Source organism: Microcaecilia unicolor, chromosome 3, assembly GCF_901765095.1.
Source record: "Microcaecilia unicolor chromosome 3, aMicUni1.1, whole genome shotgun sequence".
Taxonomy (NCBI): Eukaryota; Metazoa; Chordata; class Amphibia; order Gymnophiona; family Siphonopidae; genus Microcaecilia; species Microcaecilia unicolor.
The window spans coordinates 335,915,273-335,937,483 of record NC_044033.1 but is presented as its reverse complement, the minus strand read 5'-3'; the positions used below and the strand labels follow the sequence as shown (position 1 = coordinate 335,937,483).

Here is a 22,211-nt window from a genome sequence, read left to right as displayed (position 1 = left end):
CACCACGGGCACCTTTGCACCAAGCTCTTGGCAGTAGAAGAGTTTGTGCAAGAGAAGGTAGTCCTGCATTGTGTGCAGCGGAAAGCATATGCTACAGAGTTTCAGTGCATCAGTAAAGGGAAGAACATCCTGAAAAATAGCCCTCTTTGGAAGCTAAACCCCTACAAGGATGACGATGGTTTGCTAAGAGTAGGCGGCTGTCTCACCCATGCCAAAATAGACAAGAGCGAAAAGAATCCTGTGATTATCCCAGGTCGACATCCAGTATCCTCCCTGCTCATGCGCCACTACGATGAGCAAGTTAAGCATCATGGTCGACACTTTACCGAAGGAGCAATCAGGGCCGCAGGTGTGTGGATCGTCGGAGCAAAGCATTGTGTCACTGCAGCCATCAACAAATGCGTAAAGTGTCGTAAGCTGCGGGGTAAACATCAAGATCAGAGAATGGCAGACTTGCCACCTGAAAGGCTGAGCATTGACCCACCATTCACCTATGTGGGGATGGACATCTTCGGGCCATGGTCAGTTATCGTGAGACAGACCAGAGGAGGAAGTGCGAACAGCAAACGATGGGCTGTTATGTTCACATGCATGAGCATACGCGCTGTCCATATCGAAGTGATAGAGTCAATGGACACTTCGAGCTTCATAAATTTTTCTTACTTAGGTACACAGATGTGGAATGCATTGCCAAAGAGTGTGAAAGCGACACACGACCATCAAACCTTCAAGCAAACTTTAAAGACCTATCTATTTTGCAGGGCTTACCCTATTGATTCTACTTAAATGCCCTTATTGTACCCATTGACCCCTACCTTATCTGACCCTTTTCTCTAATAATATTTGTTTATAACGTACCATACTTGGCGTCCACCATTACGGTATTTTGTAAGCCACATTGAGCCTGCTAATGTGTGGGAAAATGCGGGATACAAATGTTACAAATAAATAAATAAATGCACTTAGAAGATTCTTCTCAATCCGTGGTCCAGTCAAGCAGATCCGTTCTGATTGTGGATTCAACTTCATTAGTGCTTGCAAAGAGTTGAAAAGATAAGATTATCGATTTGTCCATTGGAAAGTACCTGAACGACCACCACTGCACGTGGATATTCAACCCTCCCCATGCTTCACATATGGGAGGAGTTTGGGAGCGCATGATTGGGCTCACTCGCCGCATCCTTGCTTCTATGCTATCAGAAAAAGAGACTAACCACCTCACCCATGAGGTTTTGACTACTTTCCTGGCACAGGTGTCTGCCATTATCAATGCAAGACCTCTAATTTCAGTATCCTCCGATCCAGAGTTGCCTTTGATCCTGACTCCAGCCATGCTCCTAACACAAAAGATAGGTGTACCACCAAATCCGCCCGGACACTTTGATGAGAAAGATCTGTGTAGACGGCAATGGAGACAAGTCCAAAGTCTTGCCAACACCTTCTGGAGCCGCTGGAGGCGAGAGTACCTCCCGACCTTACAGATCCGCAGTAAATAGCAGACCAGTAAGACCAACATCCATGAAGGTGACATTGTCTTACTCAAGGTCAACCAGCCTCAACGCAATGATTGGCCCCTGGCATTAGTCACCAAAACCATCCCCAGTGATGATGGAAGAGTCAGAAAAGTGGAAGTCAAAACTGTGAAACAAGGAACAGCAAAGACTTTCTGCAGACCCATCACTGAAATCATGCTCCTCGTGCCACATGAAAAGGCATGAGCACAGCGAGTCATCATCTACCCAGGAAGACCAGAGACTCAAAGACTTTCTCTCTCTCTCTTTTGTGTTTAGTGTTGTTGTTGTTGTTTGTCTTTCATTTCAGGTTCTGTATGCTGAAGAAGATGACCCATGTTCTGGAGAAATGCTCTCCTTTCCTATACGACTTGAGAAGCCTGGCATGCTAAAGATTCTTATCAACAAAATAAGAGATTCTTAGACATTTGGGAGCCTTATTTACAATCCCTGCCCCATTGAGCTCATAGTCTGGTTGTTAACCAACTGTAATCTTGTTTTTTGTCCCTACATTTTCATGTTTTGGGGGGGGGGCAGTAGAGGTGGGAGGGTTCTTTGGGGTTTGCTTGGTATTTGGTAATTGGGGGATAAATTGTTAGCAGTTGCTTTCTTGTACTTTGTGCCTGTTTGATTTGTTGTTCCTTTTGGTAGCCTCAATAAAGAAAAATATTTCAAACTAAATTAAGTTACACACACAAATCGACTAAACGTGCCAATTTGTTCACGTAACTCAAAGTGCCATATATAGAATCTGTGGGTATCTGTGTAAGTGAACTGTCTGCTCAACTGTACCTTATAGAATCACCATCCTCCCTGCCCAATATGAACATACACTTAGACGTAAGTGTGTACATCTTGGAGAATTGCAAAAAGCCCAATTTCTGCATGTAAAACCATATTTTATTTGTGAAAAAGCCTTTGAAAATTCTATCTTATTGTCTCATCACCTGACTCCTGTCCTTTACTGAATTTAAATGTCATATGTAGGCAATCAAACTCCAGAGTTGACTCTGTACTATTTACATAAAAGGAGCCATTTTGTAAACTGCTGTGAGGATATCCACTTACTAGAGGGTATTGTCAAAATGAAAATGCAATAGCTGCTGAAGTACTTCATTAACTGTTGTCACATGTTAATTACATAAGTACATAAGCACTGCCACACTGGGAAAAGACCAAAGGTCCATCAAGCCCAGCACTGTGTCTCTGACAGCGGCCAATCCAAACCCCAAGAACCTGGCAAAAACCCAAAATTTAATAATGATCAATGGACCTTTCCTTCAGAAATATGTCCAGACCCCCTTTAAACTCAGCAAGGCCAGCTGCTGTCACTACCTTCTCCGGCAATGAGTTCCAGAGTCCAATTATGCGCTGAGTAAAGAAAAACTTTTAAACCTACCACATTCTAATTTCATCTTGTGTCCCCTGGTTCTATTATTGTTAGTGTAAACAAACGCTTCACATCTGTCCGCTCTACCCCACTCATTATTCTGTAGACCTCTATCATATCACCCCTGAGACGCCTTTTCTCCAGGCTAAAGAGTCCTAGCCGTCTTAACCTCTCCTTATAGGGTAGTTGTCTCATCTCTTTTATCATTTTTGTTGCCCTTCTCTGCACCTTCTCCTATTCCTTTATATCTTTTTTGAGATGAGGCGACCAGAACTGAACACAATACTCCACGTGCGGTCACACCATGGAGCGATATAATGACATTATAACATCCTCATGCTTGTTTTCCATCCTTTTTCTAATAATACTCAACATTCTGTTCACCTTCTTAGCCACCGCAGCACATTGAGCTGAAGATTTCAACGACCTATCCACGATGACTCCCAGATCCCTTTCTTGGTCTGTAACTCCTAAAGCGGAACCTTGCATGACATAGCTGTAATTAGGGTTCCTCCTTCCCACATGCATCACTTTGTACTTGTCAAAGTTGAACTTCATAAGTAGCCCCCAAGTGTTACTACTGTTTCCCACTGATTTGATGAATGAAGGAAGACGCTGAAAAGCTACTCACATGTATAAGGTAATCCAATAATAAGGTATCACAGACAAAATTGTTATTTACCATTATATTTACATAAATGTTATGTTCAAATTGTGTATAACATCTTTTTTTAGCTGTAATATAAAAACAAATGTGAAATTTAAGATGGCCTCGACCAATGATGAACTTTCTGACAAAAGCACAGATCATTTACTTTGGACTTGCCCAACAAATGATAACAATAATAAATACATTAATCCATCATTTGCAAAAATTTTAATGATTCTAGTTTTTAGTTATGTATTTTCTACTGTTCCTTTCAGGCCTCAGCAAAATAATGTAGCACTTAGGGAGAAAGATACAGCCCAGAAGTCCAGCATTTGAAGCCAGGATAGCAAATATCTCCACTGCCACCATGTACTTGCCCTTGGTGCTCAGATACGTTGGGATGAAGGAGACCCAGACGCTGCAGAACACCAGCATACTGAAGGTGATATACTTAGCCTCATTGAAACTGTCAGGTAGATTTCTTGCTAGGAAAGCTACGATGAAGCTGATACCAGCCAAAAATCCTAGATATCCCAGAACACAGTAAAATGCAACTATTGACCCTTCCTTACATTCAATAAGTATTGTTCTAGTTTCTGATTTTATATTAAGATATGGGAAGGGGGGAGCAGTACACAACCAGATGAGACAGAGAAGAGCCTGAAGAAGAGAACAGGAAAGGACTATAGAGTTTGAGAACCTGGAACTCATCCATTTCCGAAGCTTGTTGCCAGGCTTGATGCCTTGGAAGGCCATGGCCACAGTGATGGTTTTTGCCAATACAGAGGAAAGTGAAATGGAAAAAATGATCCCAAAAACAATCTGTCGGAGAATACAAGTCACCTTTTCAGGATGGCCAATGAATATCAAAGAACAGAGGAAGCAGAGCATGAGTGAGATGAGGAGAATGTAACTGAGGTCTTGGTTGTTGGCTTTCACTACAGGAGTATCTCGGTAGTTAATAAAGATTCCCAGAATAACGGCAGTGATGAGAAAGAAGAAAATTATGATGAAAGTCAAAGTTATTCCCAAAGGCTCTTCATAGGACAAAAAGGTTATTACTTTTGGGATGCAGGCATCTCTCTTCTGATTGGGCCATTGGTCCTCTGGGCATGTTATACAGGTATCCATATCTGAGAATGAAAAAAATTGTCTTATCTCATAAATAGCATCAGTTACAGGACATACATGAATGTCTATGTTTTTTAAGAGACTAGACTCCTCCCAGACATCTTCTAGGCACCTAATTATTGGTGCCCTTTTATAAAATTATCCCCCCTCCCCCATGGACCAAACTCTTTTCAGCCGCACCTCAAGCATTGTGTAGTATTCTTGTGGCTACATATGTAAAGGTACAGTGAAGAGTGACTAATTGATTAAGAGGATTGATTGAATATCATATGAGGAAAGGCTAAAGAGGTTAGGGTTCTTTAGCTTGGAGAGGTAACTGCAGAGGGGGGGATATGACAGAGGTCTATAAAATCATGAGTGGAGAGGAACAGGTAACAATAACATAGTAACATAGTAGATGACGGCAGAAAAAGACCCGCACAGTCCATCCAGCCTGCCCAACAAGACAAACCCACATGCGCTACCTCTTGTGTATACCCTACCTTGATTTGTATCTGCCATTTTCAGGACACAGACTGTAGAAGTCTTGCCCAGAACTAGCCCCATTTTCAGGACACAGACCGTAGAAGTCTTGCACAGCACTAGCCCCACCACCCAAACACCAGCCCCGCCTCCCAATCTCAGCTAAGCTTCTGAGGATCCATTCCTTCTGCACAGGATTCCTTTATGTTTATCCCACGCATGCTTGAATTCCGCTACCGTTTTCATCTCCACCACCTCCCGCGGGAGGGCATTTCAAGTATCTACCACTCTCTCCATGAAAACAAATTAGGCAAATTAATTCTACATTCCACAGGGAGTCAGTAACATTTCTTTAAGAGAGCAGTTGCACTTCACTGCATAATCCAAATTATTATTATTTATTGCATTTGTACCCCACATTCTCCCAATAAAATGGTTTACTCTTTCAAAAGGTACAAAGACGAGGGAACATGCCATAAAATTAGTAAGTAGTACATTTAAATCAAATAGGGAAAATATATTTTTTTCACTCAGTGCATGTTTAAGTTCTGAAACTTGTTTCTGGAGGATTTCACAAAAGTAGTTAGCTGGGTTTTGAAAAGGTTTACAGAAATTCCTGAAGGAAAAGTCAATAAACCATTATTAAGAAGATAGATCTGGGGAAAGCCACTGCTGATCCCTGGAAATAAGGGACATGGAGTCTATCTACCTTTTCAGATTCGGCTATCTACTTTTGTCTTGGATTGACAAATGTTGGGAAGAGGATACTAGATGAGATCCTGTTATTTTTCTTTTCCTTGGCTGCTGGAGAGTTAGCTCATCCAGTGACCTAGTTTTAAACTGAAACCTTTTCTAGAGGTAGGAACTCCTTTGTTCTAAACGGCAGTTATTTTTCTTTTCCTTGGCTGCTGGAGAGTTAGCTCATCCAGTGACCTCAATTAAGTGATAATTAAGGGTGGGGGAAGTAGAATACTTGCATAGGTTGCTGAATCAGATTAAAAGAGCCTGTTCAAAAGAGGCCCCTTAGATTCAAAAGTATATAAAGAGGAAAGGTCCCACTAAACTTTCTTTCTGAGAAGTTCTGAGAGAAGAGGACATTTCTCTGGTAAGTGAACGCTACTTTGCTTTGTGCTTTGGGAACTTAAAGATTGGGGTTTAAAGGAGGAATTGTAGGTTAGTGTTAGGCAAAATTAAAAAGCAAATTTCAACAGCTAACAGAAAACAGCTAATCTCCATAGTCTTTCCCACTTAGTTTTAAAAGCTTTGTACCACAGCATTAACAGATAGAATCTAACAGCCACTGCAGGATCTAATTTAGTATTCCCCCCACCCCGGGACAACTCATTTATAGTCAGTTATTGTAATTAGGGTAACAAGCAAGGAGTGCTCTTATAAAGTTTTAAATACATTTCATCACCATCTCAGAAGGAAATACTAAATAAATCATACAATATAGTATATAAAGTAAAAGACACTTTTATATTAGGCTAATATCCTTAATACTGTAGCAAGTTTTAAATTATTGAAAAACTCAAAAACACTAAGATGGAGTCAGCAGTCCAGCAGCGAGAGGGGTGCTATCCAGTCTTTTGCATTGAGTGTCACATGTATGATTATCTCCCAGTTGGTGAGATGTCATATGTTTGCGCCCGATGCAAAGAGCTCCTAGCTCTTAGAGAACGTGTCCATTCTCTTGAGGCTAGAGTAGCAGACTTGGTGGAGCTGAGGGAGACAGAGAGGTACATAGAGGAGACCTACAGGGATGTTGTAGAGAAGTCCCACCTCCAGTCTAGTAGCCCTTGTGCTACCTTGGAGGAGGGAGGTCTCCTAGAAGGAGAGCATCACCCTGGTGAAGTAGGAAGTACTCCTGTAGCCAGGACCTGCCCACCAGGGGATGTACTATCCTCTCGCACCGAGGATATGTCTCCAAGTGCTGGCCGGGAGGGAAAGGTTAGGACAGCTGTTGTAGTTGGTGATTCGATCATTAGGCATATAGATAGCTGGGTGGCTGGTGGACGTGAGGATCGCCTGGTGACTTGCCTGCCTGGTGCGAAGGTGGCGGACCTCACGCGTTACCTAGATAGGATTTTAGATAGTGCTGGGGAGGAGTCCGCTGTCTTGGTACATGTGGGTACCAATGACATAGGAAAATGTGGGAGAGAGGTTCTGGAAACCAAATTTAGGCTCTTAGGTAGAAAGCTCAAATCCAGATCCTCTAGGGTAGCATTTTCTGAAATGCTACCTGTTCCACGTGCAGGGCCCAAGAGACAGGCAGAGCTCCAGAATCTCAATGCGTGGATGAGACGATGGTGCAGGGAGGAGGGTTTTAGATTTGTTAGGAACTGGGCAACATTCTGGGGAAGGGGGAGCCTATTCCGAAACTAGAAATGGGGGGAAGGCCGACAGTCGCTCAAAAGCGCATGGTTCGGGAAAAGGTATCTTGCAAAGATACCTCACAAACAGGGAAGATAGGGTTTCTGGATAGTGAGGTTGCACAACAGACCGTGGTAGACCAGGTGCCCTTAAATACAACTAAAGATCAGACAAAAGATGTCAAATCAATAGTGTCAGGTACTAAGCATCATGCAAATAAGAACAACAAACATACTCTGAAATGTCTATATGCAAATGCTAGGAGTCTAAGAAATAAGATGGGAGAGTTGGAATATATTGCGCGTAAACGAAAAATTGGATATAATAGGCATTACTGAGACCTGGTGGAAGGAGGATAACCAGTGGGACACTGTCATACCGGGGTACAAAGTATATCGTAGTGATAGGGTGGACCGGACTGGTGGAGGGGTTGCATTGTATATTAACGAGAGCCTTGACTCAGATAGATTACAAATTCAGCAGGACACAAATCAGACCTTTGAATCATTGTGGGTTGAAATTCCATGTATAAAAGGGAAAAAAAACTGTGATAGGAGTGTACTACCATCCGCCTCGCCAGAATGAGCAGGTAGACACAGAAATGATAAAAGAAATCAGAGACGCGAACAAAATGGGCAATGTGATAATAATGGGTGACTTCAATTATCCAAATATAGACTGGGTAAATGTAACATCGGGACACGCTACAGAGATACAATTTCTTGATGAAATCAAGGACAGCTTTATGGAGCAACTGGTGCAGGAGCCGACGAGAGAAGGAAAAATTCTAGACTTGGTCCTTAGTGGAGCGCATGATCTGGTGAGGGATGTTATGATACTGGGGCCGCTTGATAACAGTGACCATAATATGATCAGTTTTGATATCGACCTTGAAGTAACTGTACACAGAAAGTCAAATATGTTAGCGTTTAACTTTAAAAAAGGAGACTATGATAAAATGAGAAGAACGGTAAAAAAAAAACTTAGGGGGGCAACTGAGAGAGTAAAAACTGTACAACAGGCGTGGACGCTGTTCAAAAATACCATCCTGGAGACCCAGGCCATACATATTCCGCGAATTAGAAAAGAAAGACGGAACTCCATAAGACAGCCGGCCTGGTTGAAAAGTGAGGTGAAGGAAGCTATTAGGGCTAAAAGAAACGCCTTCAGAAAATGGAAGAAGGAACCGTCTGAAAATAACAAGAAGCAGCATAAGGAGTGTCAAAGCAAATGCAAGGCACAGATAAAGAAGGCCAAGAGGGATTACGAAAAAAAGATAGCATTAGAGGCAAAAAAAACATAGTAAAAAAATTTTTTGGTATATTAAAAGCAGGAAGCCGGCAAAAGAATCGGTTGGGCCGCTGGATGACCGAGGGGTAAAAGGGGCGATCAAGGAAGACAAAGACGTAGCGGAGAGACTGAATGAATTCTTTGCTTCGGTCTTCACCGAGGAAGATTTGGGTGGGATACCGGTGTCGGAAATGGTATTTCAAGCGGACGAGTCGGAGAAACTTACTGACTTCACGGTAAACCTGGAGGATGTAATGGGGCAGTTCGGCAAACTGAAGAGTAGCAAATCTCCTGGACCGGATGGTATTCATCCTAGAGTACTGATAGAACTGAAAAATGAGCTTGCGGAGCTACTGCTAGTGATATGCAACTTATCCTTAAAATCGAGCGTGGTACCGGAAGATTGGAGGGTGGCCAATGTAACGGCCATTTTTTAAAAAGGCTCCAGGGGAGATCCGGGAAATTATAGACCGGTGAGTCTGACGTCGGTGCCGGGGAAAATGGTAGAGGCTATTATTAAAAACAAAATTACAGAGCACATCCGAGGACATGGATTACTGAGACCGAGTCAGCACGGCTTTTGTGTGGGGAAATCTTGCCTGACCAATTTACTTCAATTCTTTGAAGGAGTAAACAAACATGTGGACAAAGGGGAGCCAATTGATATTGTGTATCTGGATTTTCAAAAGGCGTTTGACAAGGTACCTCATGAAAGGCTACAGAGGAAATTGGAGGGTCATGGGATAGGAGGAAATGTCCTATTGTGGATTAAAAACTGGTTGAAGGATAGGAAACAGAGAGTGGGGTTAAATGGGCAGTATTCACAATGGAGAAGGGTAGTTAGTGGGGTTCCTCAGGGGTCTGTGCTAGGACCGCTGCTTTTTAATATATTTATAAATGATTTAGAGATGGGAGTAACTAGCGAGGTAATTAAATTTGCTGATGACACAAAGTTATTCAAAGTCGTTAACTCGCGACAGGATTGTGAAAAATTACAAGAGGACCTTACGAGACTGGGAGACTGGGCGGCTAAATGGCAGATGACGTTTAATGTGAGCAAGTGCAATGTGATGCATGTGGGAAAAAAGAACCCGAATTATAGCTACGTCATGCAAGGTTCCACGTTAGGAGTTACGGACCAAGAAAGGGATCTGGGTGTCGTCGTCGATAACACACTGAAACCTTCTGCTCAGTGTGCTGCTGCGGCTAGGAAAGCGAATAGAATGTTGGGTATTATTAGGAAAGGTATGGAAAACAGGTGTGAGGATGTTATAATGCCATTGTATCGCTCCATGGTGCGACCGCACCTTGAGTATTGTGTTCAATTCTGGTCGCCGCAACTCAAGAAAGATATAGTACAATTGGAAAAGGTGCAGCGAAGGGCGACTAAAATTATAGCGGGGATGGGACGACTTCCCTATGAAGAAAGACTAAGGAGGCTAGGGCTATTCAGCTTGGAGAAGAGACGGCTGAGGGGAGACATGATAGAGGTATATAAAATAATGAGTGGAGTGGAACAGGTGGATGTGAAGCGTCTGTTCACGCTTTCCAAAAATACTAGGACTAGGGGGCATGCGATTAAACTACAGTGTAGTAAATTTAAAACAAATCGGAGAAAATTTTTCTTCACCCAACGTGCAATTAAACTCTGGAATTCATTGCCGGAAAATGTGGTGAAGGCGGTTAGCTTAGCAGAGTTTAAAAAGGGGTTGGACGGTTTCCTAAAGGACAAGTCCATAAGCCGCTACTAAACGGACTTAGAAAAATCCAAAATCCCAGGAATAACATGTATAGAATGTTTGTACGTTTGGGAAGCTTACCAGGTGCCCTTGGCCTGGATTGGCCGCTGTCGTGGACAAGATGCTGGGCTCGATGGACCCTTGGTCTTTTCCCAGTATAGCATTACTTATGAGATGGATCTTTGGTCTAATTCAAAATGGCAACTCATGTTCTTATGTTTGCAAATTGGGACAAAAATCCTTGGTTACTCAAATAACAGAACATTTGTTGGGGCATAATTGAAAGGGACGTCCAAGTTTTCCTGAGGACGTCCTCGCAGAACATCCCCAGCCAGGGGCGGGGAAACCCGTATTATCGAAACAAGATGGACGTCCATCTTTCATTTCGATAATACGGTCAGAGACATTCAAATCTTGAAATTTAGGTCGTCCTTAGAGATGGTTGTCCCTAGACTTGGTCATTTCTGATTTTCGGTGATAATGGAAACCAAGGAAGCCCATCTCAGAAATGACCAAATCCAAGCCCTTTGGTTGTGGGAGGAGCCAGCATTTGTAGTGCGCTGGTCCCCCTCACATGCCAGGACACCAACCGGGCACCCAAGGTGGACTGCAGTGGACTTCATAAATTGATCCCAGGTATATAGCTTCCTTACCTTGCGTACTGAGCCCCCCCAAAACCCCCTCCCCACAACTGTACACCACTACCATAGCCCTTATGGGTGAAGGGGGCACCTAGATGTGGGTACAGTGGGTTTCTGGTGGGTTTTGGAGGGCTCACATTTACCACCACAAGTGTAACAGGTAGAGGGAGGGATGGGCCTGGGTCCGCCTGCCTGAAGTGCACTGCAGTACCCACTAAAACTGCTCCAGGGACCTGCCTACTGCTGTCATGGACCTGAGTATGACATTTGAGGTTGGCATAGAGGCTGGCACAAAATATTTTTAAACATTTTTTTTGAGGGTGGAAGGGGGTTAGTGACCACTGGGGGAGTAAGGAGAGGTCATCCCCGATTCCCTCTGGTGGTCATCTGGTCAGTTCGGGCACCTTTTTGTGGTTTCGTCATATGAAAAACACGACCAGGTAAAGTCATCCAAGTGCTTGTCAGGGACGCCCTTTTTTTCTCAATTATGGGTCGAGGACATCCAAGTGTTAGGCACACCCACCTTCGCTACGCCTCCAACTTGCCCCTGGGAGCTTTGGCCGTCTCTGCGACGGAAAGCAGTTGGGGATGTCCAAAATTGGGTTTCGATTATACCAACTTGGACGACCCTATGAGAAGGATGTCCATCTTTCGATTTGTGTCGAAAGATGGGCATCCTCTTTCAAAAATAAGCCTGTTGGTGTTCTAAAGTTCTGACTGATATGAATAGGAGTCAGGATTAACAATACCACTTAATAGTGGGAAGAACGATAGAAATTTGACATAATTTTGACTTCTGTCTGCTACTCATGTGCCCCATCTTTTCAAATCCAAATATTCCCATAAAGCAGTTTAGACTAAAATGTCCCCATTAGCACGTGGACATTAGCGAGGGAGCACTTACCAACACCTATTTTCTAGGTAGACAGGGCTTCCTGCTAATCATGCACTAATCTTTTATTAATGGGAAAGTTATCTGGTCACCACTTCTGAATATTGCATTGCGCAGGTAACTGCAGGCTTTACCTGGACTACATCACTGGACCACCCCGGCAGTAACAGGATAGGACCACAGTGCTCTTCCTGGATTGTGAGTGTAAATATCCAGTTATGGGCTGCTGAAAATACTGGTATAATTCAGTCAGCGCTATGTAATCTTATAGGAACCCTTTATGCCCAGTTAATTATCACTGTATATTGGAGCAATATACTTATTTATATCAGTACTAAATGTATCTGGATATTGGTGATCAATACCTTGATTATTTTATAGCCATGGCAACCAGTACTTTAAACAATGCTGCCTGCAAAGGGCTCAGTGCCCAATGGCATGCCTCATTATAATGTTATCACTCACCAGTTTGGTTGGAGACCTCTCCCTCTGAACATCGAATGCAGTCATAACAGCAGATGGGCTTTCCTTCCCTGGTTAATTTCCTGAACCCAGAAAAACAACTCGGGCTGCATCCAGACTGCAGAGGTGCCTGAGGATTGAGAAAATAATCTGAGAAAGTTGAGATAACACTGGATTCTGAATTTTCAGGTGCAAGTTTTAGCTTTCTTTGCAAACATGAGCTGGTTCTATCCTTTTAAGTTTTTTCGTGTCATTACCAAGCTATTCAGTACAATACGGGGTGACATATGACCACTATTTTGATTGGAAAAATAGATAAATTATGAAACAAGTGTGACCTGGAATCAGTCATTCGGGTTCATTGGGGAATGCGTTGAGGAATGTTCTAATGCTGGACATCCTTAACATTAATATCTTGTTTAATCAGAATGATGAAATACCTCTGTTTCCTTAATTAACTCTGAAATTTCCTTCTGATCATAAGACTCTGACAGATAAGCTTTTTGTTTAAACTTGTTGCCTCACCAAATGGATACATTTTGACTTTTAAGTCAATATATAGCTAAAATTGATCTGCATATCTGAAGAAGGGAGCAAAGTTGTTCCAGGGGCAGGCATAAAATTCTATAGATATAAGTAATACTCATCTACTACCCATATAGAGAGAGGAGTGACCAGCAGAAGAAAGGAGGTTTTAATGCCCCTGTATAAGACGTTGGTGAGGCCCCACCTGGAGTATTGTGTTCAGTTTTGGAGGCCGTATCTTGCGAAGGATGTTAAAAAAATGGAAGCGGTGCAAAGAAAAGCTACGAGGATGGTATGGGATTTACGTTCCAAGACGTATAAAGAAAGGCTTGCTGACCTGAACATGTACACCCTGGAGGAAAGGAGGAACAGGGGTGATATGATACAGACGTTCAAATATTTGAAAGGTATTAATCCGCAAACGCACCTTTTCCGGAGATGGGAAGGCGGTAGAACGAGAGGACATGAAATGAGATTGAAGGGGGGCAGACTCAGGAAAGATGTCAGGAAGTATTTTTTCACAGAGAGGGTGGTGGACGCTTGGAATGCCCTCCCGCGGGAGGTGGTGGAGATGAAAACGGTAACGGAGTTCAAACATGCGTGGGATATGCATAGAGGAATCCTGTGCAGAGGGAATATATCCTCAGAAGCTTAGCTGAAATTGGGTGGCGGAGCAGTTGAGGGGAAGAGGGGGTGGTGGTTGGGAGGCGAGGATAGGGGTGGGCAGACTTATACGGTCTGTACCAGAGCCGGTGATGGGAGGCGGGACTGGTGGCTGGGAGGCGGGAAATACTGCTGGGCAGACTTATATGGTCTGTGCCCTGAAAAGGACAGGTACAAATTCAAGGTAAGGTATACACATATGAGTTTGTCATGGGCAGACTGGATGGACCATGCAGGTCTTTATCTGCCGTCATCTACTATGTTACTATGTTACTATGTTACCCATATAACTTATCCATACATAGCAAATTATACCCAGAAAGAGCAGGCCTAACTTTTTATGGATAACTTATCTGTACAAAGTTAGGTCGACATATTTAGCAGACTTATCTATATGGATATTACCACTGAATATAGCATGAAGATATTCAGGTAAATGATCAGTTATGCAGTCATTATGAACATAAGAATTACCCAAACCCAATATCTGTTTCTAATAGTGGACAAACTAGGCCAAAAGTACCCATCAGGATCCCAAAACTTAGCAAGACTCCATGCTACCTGCCCACAGGGATGAGCAGTGGCTTTCCTAGATCTACCTTAATAATGGTTTATGGACTTTATCTCCAGGAATTTTAATTTATCGAAACCTTTTTGTAAACCCAGCTTCCCTACAATTCTTTTACCATATCCTCCAGCAATGAGTTCCAGAGTTTAAGTGTACACTAAGTAAAAAAAATATTTTCTACTATTTGTTTTAAATATACTACTTAGTGATTTCATGGCATGTCCTCTAGTCTTTGTACTTACTGAAAAAGTAGGCAATCAATTTGGATTTACTGTTCCACTCCACTCTGGATTTTAGAAACTTCTATCAAATCTTTCCACAGCTGTTTATTTCCAAGCTGAAGAGCCCCAACCTCCTTAGCCTTTCCTTAAATAAGTCATTCAATCCCCTTAATCATTTTAGTTGCTTATGTTACGCTCTGCTACACTTCTCCAGGATGGGTCGGTTTCTGTTTCCTAACCCGGCAGCCATCATCTGGCTTGGAGCAAGGACAGCAGCCATCTTGGCTAGCTCAGGAGGGGGCAGCCATCTTGTATACAAGAACAGGAAGGAAGCCCATATTTGGGTGTTGTGCTACTCTGCTGATGGGGGCAGCCATCTTGGAACAGCTGCACATGATTGAGCCTAATTCCTGCACTATTTAAAGCCCTGATTCCAGTCCTTCCATGCTTCGGCTTCTATTCGCGTAGAGGTTGTGGTCTTCACCTGTTCCAGTGTTTTCCTGTGTTCCTGACCTTGGATTGCTTACTGACCACGCGTTGTGTTGCTGCCTGCCTTGACCTTGGACTGTTTACTGACTATTCTTTGCTCTGCCATTTACGGGCTCTGGACTGTGTTTGTTTGCCCTCCTATCTGGTCAGTGGTCGTGCAACCCCGCTGGTTCCGGAAGTCCTGCCGGCCACTCGAACCCAGGGGCTCAACTCCTGGGGGGCAGTGGCTAAGTGCAGGTGAAGCTAGGGGTTGTCTGGCTGCCTGACCGAGTGCGGTGTCACTCCGCCTTCGCCGTGCTCAGTCAGGGCACAAGGGCTCACACATATCCAGTCATAACAGTAAGCCGAAGCCATGGGCTCGCCAGACAGGTCCAAGCTGTCTCACCTGGCTCAGGTTCTCCACCAGCAGCAGGCGCAACTAACCCGTCTGTCCAGCGCCTTGCAGGAGGTCTGCAGTCAGCTACCAGGACTCCAGCGGCAGGCAGCTGTGGCCCCTCCAGGCTCTAGAGCAGAGACTTCCGCTGCATGTCTGCGACTTCCAGAGCCACCTCGCTTTGACGATACTCCCGCAGCTTGCCGGGGGTTCCTGAACCAGTGTCAGATCCTGTTTGAGCTGCAACCGGATGCTTTCCCGTCTGACAAAATAAAGGTGACCTACATCATCTCCCTGCTTTTTGATGCCACGCTGGCTTGGGCATCCCCGCTGTGGGAACAGCGGAGTCCGGTTCTGGCAAACCTGGAGGAGTTCTTGCGGCAGTTCTGGATGGTATTCGATGTTCCTGGCCGACCTTCTTCTGCCTCAGGGGAGTTGCTGTGGATCCAGCAGGGCTCCGGATCAGTTGGAGCGTATGCCGTCCGGTTCCGTACCCTGGCCGCAGCACTCAGGTGGAACCAGGAGGCCTTAACAGCCATTTTCTGGCAGGGTCTGGATGGCCAGATAAAAGATGAATTGGCTGGCAGAGAGATTCCCGCTACTTTAGATGCCCTTATTGCACTCTGCACAAGAATCAATATCCGGTTCCAAGAGTGAGCCCAGGAGAGGGCCACGCAGCCGGCACCACAGAGATCCAGAGACCTTCCCCGCCACCCGGAGACGCCAAGGGTCCTTGACGAGGGTTCGGAAGGAACCGAGGAGGTACCCATGGTGATGGGCCGGCATCACCTGTCCAAGAAGGAGAGGGCCCATCGTCTCCAGAGTCAGCTATGCCTATACTGTGGGCAGGCCGGGCATTTCACAGGCACCTGCCCGAATAAGCCTGGGAAGTCAGGGAAACACTCTGGCCCGAGCCCTGTGAAGGGGGTGGCTCTGGGTCAGTTATCTTCCCTTCCAGACAATCTCTTGGTCCCTGTACTGCTCCGTGGAGAGGGGTTCCAGGGCCAGACGATGGCCTTGCTGGATTCCGGGGCAGGGGGAAACTTCATAGACGCCGAGTTCCTGTCCCAGTTGGGGGGCTCTTCGGTGCCCTGTCAACCAGCTCTCAGGGTTACCTCCAGCCAGGGGGACAGTCTTCCCCGGACGATCACCCGAATTACCTCACCCCTGGGTATGCAGGTGGGGGCGCTTCATCAGGAGGAGATCCAGTTTCTGGTGCTCTCCCGAGCTATTCACCCGGTGATCCTCGGTCTACCCTGACTTCGCCTCCACGCCCCGGTTATTGATTGGTCCACCGGGGAGATCGGACAATGGGGTTCCCGTTGCTTCCAGCACTGTCTTCAGCAGGTCAAGCTGCCCGTTCCTGTCTGCTCTGCCCAGCTCCAGACTCCACAGGGGAGATCGCCTGGGCTGCCAGAAGAATACCAGGATTTCCGGGATATTCAGCGCACAGGCTGCAGACACGCTTCCTCCCCATCGGACTTTTGATTGTGCGATTGACCTGCTTCCAGGAGCCAATCCGCCCAGGGGACGCCTGTACACCTTGTCCCGGGAGGAATCTCAGGCCATGCGAGTTTACGTCCATGAGAACCTACTAAAGGGGTTCATTCGGCCCTCTACCTCGCCAGCAGGGGCCGGCTTCTTCTTCATGTCCAAGAAGGACGGGTCTCTTTGGCCCTGCATTGATTACCGGGGCCTAAACAAGATCACCATTAAGAACCGGTACCTGCTCCCACTCATCCCAGAACTGTTTGACCGGTTACAAGGGGCCAAGATTTTCTCAAAGTTGGACTTGCGAGGGGCCTATAACCTGGTGCGGCTCAGGGAGGGTGACGAGTGGAAGACGGAGTTTAACACCCACGAGGGGCATTTTGAATACCTAGTGATGCTATTTGGTCTCTGTAATGCCCCTGCGGTGCTTCAGAATTTTGTGAACTTACATCTTCCAGGATCTGCTATACTTCTCCGTCATAGTGTACCTTGACGATATCTTGATTTTCTCACCCTCATTGCCGCAGCACATCACACACGTCCGCACAGTGTTACAGCGACTCAGGGAGCACTGGCTATACGCCAAGTTGGAAAAGTGCTCTTTCCACCAGCAGAGACTTCCTTTCCTGGGATACATTGTCTCATCCACCGGGCTGCAGATGGACCCAAATAAGCTGAAGGCGATCCGCAACTGGCCGGTACCCAAGGGTCTTTGGGCTTTACAGAGATTCCTTGGGTTTGCCAATTACTACAGGCAGTTTATCCGGGACTACTCCCTGATCACGGCTCCTCTGACGGCCCTCACTAGGAAGGGGGCTGATGTGAAGAACTGGACGCCAGAGGCTCTCGCTGCTTTCACCACCTTGAAGGACGCCTTCCTCTCTGCCCCGGTACTCCGCAGTCCGGACCCAACCAAGCCGTTCCTGGTAGAGTTGGACGCCTCATCCCTGGGAACGGGGGCTGTACTCTCCCAGACATCCGCATCCGGGAAGAAACATCCCTGCTTCTTTTTCTCCCGCAAGTTCACACCAGCGGAGCGGAACTACACGGTAGGGGACCGGGAGCTCCTGGCGCTTAAGTTGGCTTTTGAGGAGTGGCATTACTTGTTAGAGGGAGCAGCACACCCAGTCACGGTAATAACGGATCACAAGAACCTCTTGTACTTGCAGAACGCCACCAGACTGAACCCTCGCCAGGCCCGGTGGTCTCTATTTTTTGCCCGGTTTGACTTCCGTCTGATCTTCAGGCCGGGCGAGAAGAATGTCCAGGCGGATGCCCTGTCTCACAGCTTCGAGGCTCCGGAGGACCAGGAGGAGCCCTGCCCAATGCTGAATCTGGCATGTATTCCCTCCATGCCCGGGGCCAGGGCTGCTTGCCAGAAGGCCGTTCCGGTGGGTCTCCGTAGGAAGGTGCTGCACTGGGGGCACGCGTCTGAATTTGCCGGACACTTTGGTTTCCACAAGACCTTACATCTGATCTCCCAATCATATTGGTGGCCTCGGATGGCGCAGGATGTTCTCCAATATGTGTCTACCTGTCCGGTGTGCGCCCGAACTAAGTCTTCACATCAGCAGCAGTGGGGGCTGATGCAGCCCATGCCGATACCACAGCAGCCATGGGAGGACCTGTCCATGGATTTCATCACTGACCTGCCACCCTCGCAGGGCAATACGGTCATCTGGGTAGTGATCGACCGGTTGTCCAAGATGGCTCACTTCATTCCTATGAAGGCTTTATCCACTGCCGCTACCCTTGCTGCAAACTTCATCACACTCATCTTCCGGCTCCATGGAATGCCACAGAGGATCATTAGTGACCGAGGCTCGCAGTTTACCTCGCGCTTCTGGAAAGCTTTGTGTTCAGCTTTTGTGACTCTTTATAATCATGGACTGCCCCCTCCCCCCCCCCCGCCTCCGATAGTGCACTCAACTTGCTTGCTGTGAATGTCCTTTAGTATATAAACCTATCTGTGCAACAATTCATTATATATTTTTTGTATTTTTATAGTGCATTGTCGCTTAATTCTGGGCTGCAGAAAAACTGCAGCCCTGATGTACTGAGCTTAATCTACTACAGAAGCAATTGACTTATCTTTATCTTGTTGAAAGCATCTAGCTTCTTTGAAGTCATTGCATCATACTGTGACTTTAAACATCCTGCACTTCAGGGATCTTGCTTGTCTGCATTCCGTTAAACCTAAGGTATCCATCAGTCTTATCCTGGAGGTTTAACAGATTGCAGACAAGCAAGATCCCTGAAGTGCAGGATGTTTAAAGTCACAGTATGATGCAATGACTTCAAAGAATCTAGATGCTTTCAACAAGATAAAGATAAGTCAATTGCTTCTGTAGTAGATTAAGCTCAGTACACCAGGGCTGCAGTTTTTCTGCAGCCCAGAATTAAGCGACAATGCACTATAAATCTTTAAGTCAATTGCTTCTGTAGTAAATTAAGCTCAGTACACCATGCAGCCCAGAATTTAGCGACAGTGCACTATAAAAATACAAAAAATATATAATGAATTGTTGCACAGATAGGTTTATATACTAAAGGACATTCACAGCAAGCAAGTTGAGTGCACTATCGGAGGCGGGGGGGGGGGGGGGGGGGGGCAGTCCATGATTATAAAGAGCCACAAAAGCAGAAGCTTAAGAGAGGCATGATATAGAATGCCAATGTGATGGAATGAGACGTCCCCTTAGTAAATAACACAACATGTATTGGGTTATAGCTGCTCCTCCTGCAGTTTGTTGTGTATTTTTCAATTACAATAAGGTGGAGCATTGCCATTTCTGTGTTATTTGTTGTTATTTCTAGAATAAGCAGCATAAAATGTATGGTAGTGTTCTGGGATCTTGCAAGGTACTTGTGACCTGGATTGATTACTGTTGAGAAACAGGAAACTGGGCTTGATGGAACTTCGGTCTGTCCCAGTATGGCAATACTTATGTACTTAATATACATATCATTAGTGGCCCTCTGTGACCCATTGATATTCATTTCCTACCAATGATGAGTAATGTTGCATAAGCATTCATCATTGGAGCACCACAGCTAGTTTCCTCGCTCAGATCCAAAAAATCCCAGAGCTCCCACTTCACCATAACATTTACAACCCCCTTGCAAGACACCTGCTGTTGAGAAATCCAATCTGGGTTTACCTTCCAGCCCCACATCTGACTGTAGGCAGTCTGTAGTGCAAGAGATGGCTAACCACAAACACACAAAACTCTGGACCTGTACAAGATCCAGCAAGTTGGCAACTTCAAACGTTATTTGTGGTCATGGCTATAACAATTTCAGTCAGGCTGTGGTCAGCAACATTCAAAGAATGGCATTGGGACTTCAAAGGTGATCCACAATGCCCCTGTGACAACTACCAGACAATGGAACACATTATCAATGTGTATCCACTCACTGTCTGCCTGGTGATCTTGAAGGCCTCTCGTCCCCCTGGCAGCAGTGCAGTTGGAGGACACCTGCTCAGCTTAGAGGGAACAGTAGTAATCAGCTTTGTTATTCTTATATGTTTTTAAAGAACATTTATGATGTGTGCATGGTTCAGTGATATCTATCTTGCATCTGACCTGGCTGAAGATGCCTTCCCACACAATCGCATTCTCATTGATGGTAAAGCTCTTCTCTGGTGGAGCATAAGGGTTATAACTTCCAACAATTTCAGTACTCCATGTCCCATCGGGTAGAAAGACAGTGCTTATAATATCATATCCAATGGCAAGATCACCATTCTCATCAAAAAAGATTTCCTCACCCAGAACGTTCTTAAAATGAAGGTTTTTCAGATAACGATGAAGCTAATGGGAAGCAAAACACTTTTATTAGAATCTTGCAGGCACTGCAGGATCTAGTTCACGCTAGGGAGGTAAAATTCCTTGATGAAATCAAGGACTGCTTTGTGGAGCAGCTGGTACAGGAGTCGACGAGAGAAGGAAAAATTCTACACCTAGTCCTTAGTGGAGCGCATGATCTGGTGCGGCAGGTAATGGTGCTGAGGCCGCTTGATAACAGTGATCATAATATGACTGGATTTGATATTAGCTTTGAAGTAAGATATGTGGAGGGGCATAATCGAACGGAAACGCCTATCTCCATGGGCGTTTATCTCCGAGAACGGGTCTGTGAAGGGGCGGGCCGAACCGTATTTTCGAAAAAATGGACGATTTTGAGCTGGGCGTTTGTTTTTTTTAGCGATAATGGAAACCAAAAACGTCCTAATCCGAGCCATTTGGTCGTGGGAGGGGCCACGATTCGTAGTACACTCGCCCCCCTGATATGCCAGGACACCAACTGGGCACCCTAGGTCAGTGCGGTGGACTTCAGAAAAAGCTCCCACATGCATAGCTCCCTTACCACGGGTGCTGAGCTCCCACCCACCTCCCCCAAAACCCACTACCCACAAATGTACAACACTACCATAGCTCTTAGGGGTGAAGGGGGCACCTACATGTGGGTACAGTGGGTTTTGGAGGCCTCCCATTTACCAGCACAAGTGTTACAGGTGGGGGGGGGGGGGATTGGGCCTGGGGCCACCTGGCTGAAGTGCACTGCGGTGCCCACTAAAAGTGCTCCAGGGATCTGCATACATGCAGGCCTCTAGGACTGGTTGCTGCTCTATAACATTGGCACACCAGTTGACACCTGAAGACTAATCTCTCCGAAAACGTCCTTTATTGGAATAACCGCGTTTACTCACAGTTAACTGCAGATCAGAGGTTGTGCCCCACTGGCAACGAGTCTCCCTGGTACTGAGATGAGCAGTAGGTCCGAGCTGGCAGAATGGTGTACAATGCCGTCTTTCAGCCACATTCAAGGGAAGAACTATGTTCTGTAACGTGGCTACCACAGAAAAGGGAACTAAAACTGGCTTACAAAAATGGCCACTACCTCATGGACTACCGGAAACACAACAGGGCACACTCTGACCCAGTAGGCAGGGGGAAAAGCACCATGGGAGAAGAGCCTACCAACTACCAACATCGTGAGACTGTAACACAAGCTAATGAAATCACGGAGCCCAATACCATACACCCACCACAATGCAATGCTGATGTGACCCTGTACTGCACCCGAGAGCCACATCTGACCCAGGGAAAGGCTGTGACAGGATCGAACACATTCTGCTGTCATGGAGGTGGGTACGGCATTTGAGGCTGGCATAGAGGCTGGAAAAAAAGTTTTTAAAGTGGGGGTTTTTTGATGGGAGGGGGTTAGTGACCACTGGGGGAGTCCGGGGAGGTCATCCCCGATTCCCTCCAGTGGTCATCTGGGCAGTTGGAGCACTTTTTTGGGACTTGTTCGTGAAAAAAAAGAGTCCAAAAAA

At 45.7% G+C, this 22,211-nt stretch overlaps 1 protein-coding gene across 1 annotated transcript; it reads right to left on the bottom strand.

The window, feature by feature from the left end:
- Nucleotides 1-3,787: 3,787 nt before the first annotated feature.
- LOC115464734 (vomeronasal type-2 receptor 26-like) lies at nt 3,788-14,797 on the bottom strand. The gene is made up of 3 exons (XM_030195089.1): nt 14,757-14,797; nt 12,544-12,746; nt 3,788-4,683 (listed from the first exon to the last, which is right to left on the bottom strand). Exons 1-3 carry the CDS (start codon nt 14,795-14,797, stop codon nt 3,788-3,790), a joined length of 1,140 nt encoding a protein of 379 aa, XP_030050949.1.
- Between the last annotated feature and the right edge of the window lie 7,414 nt (nt 14,798-22,211).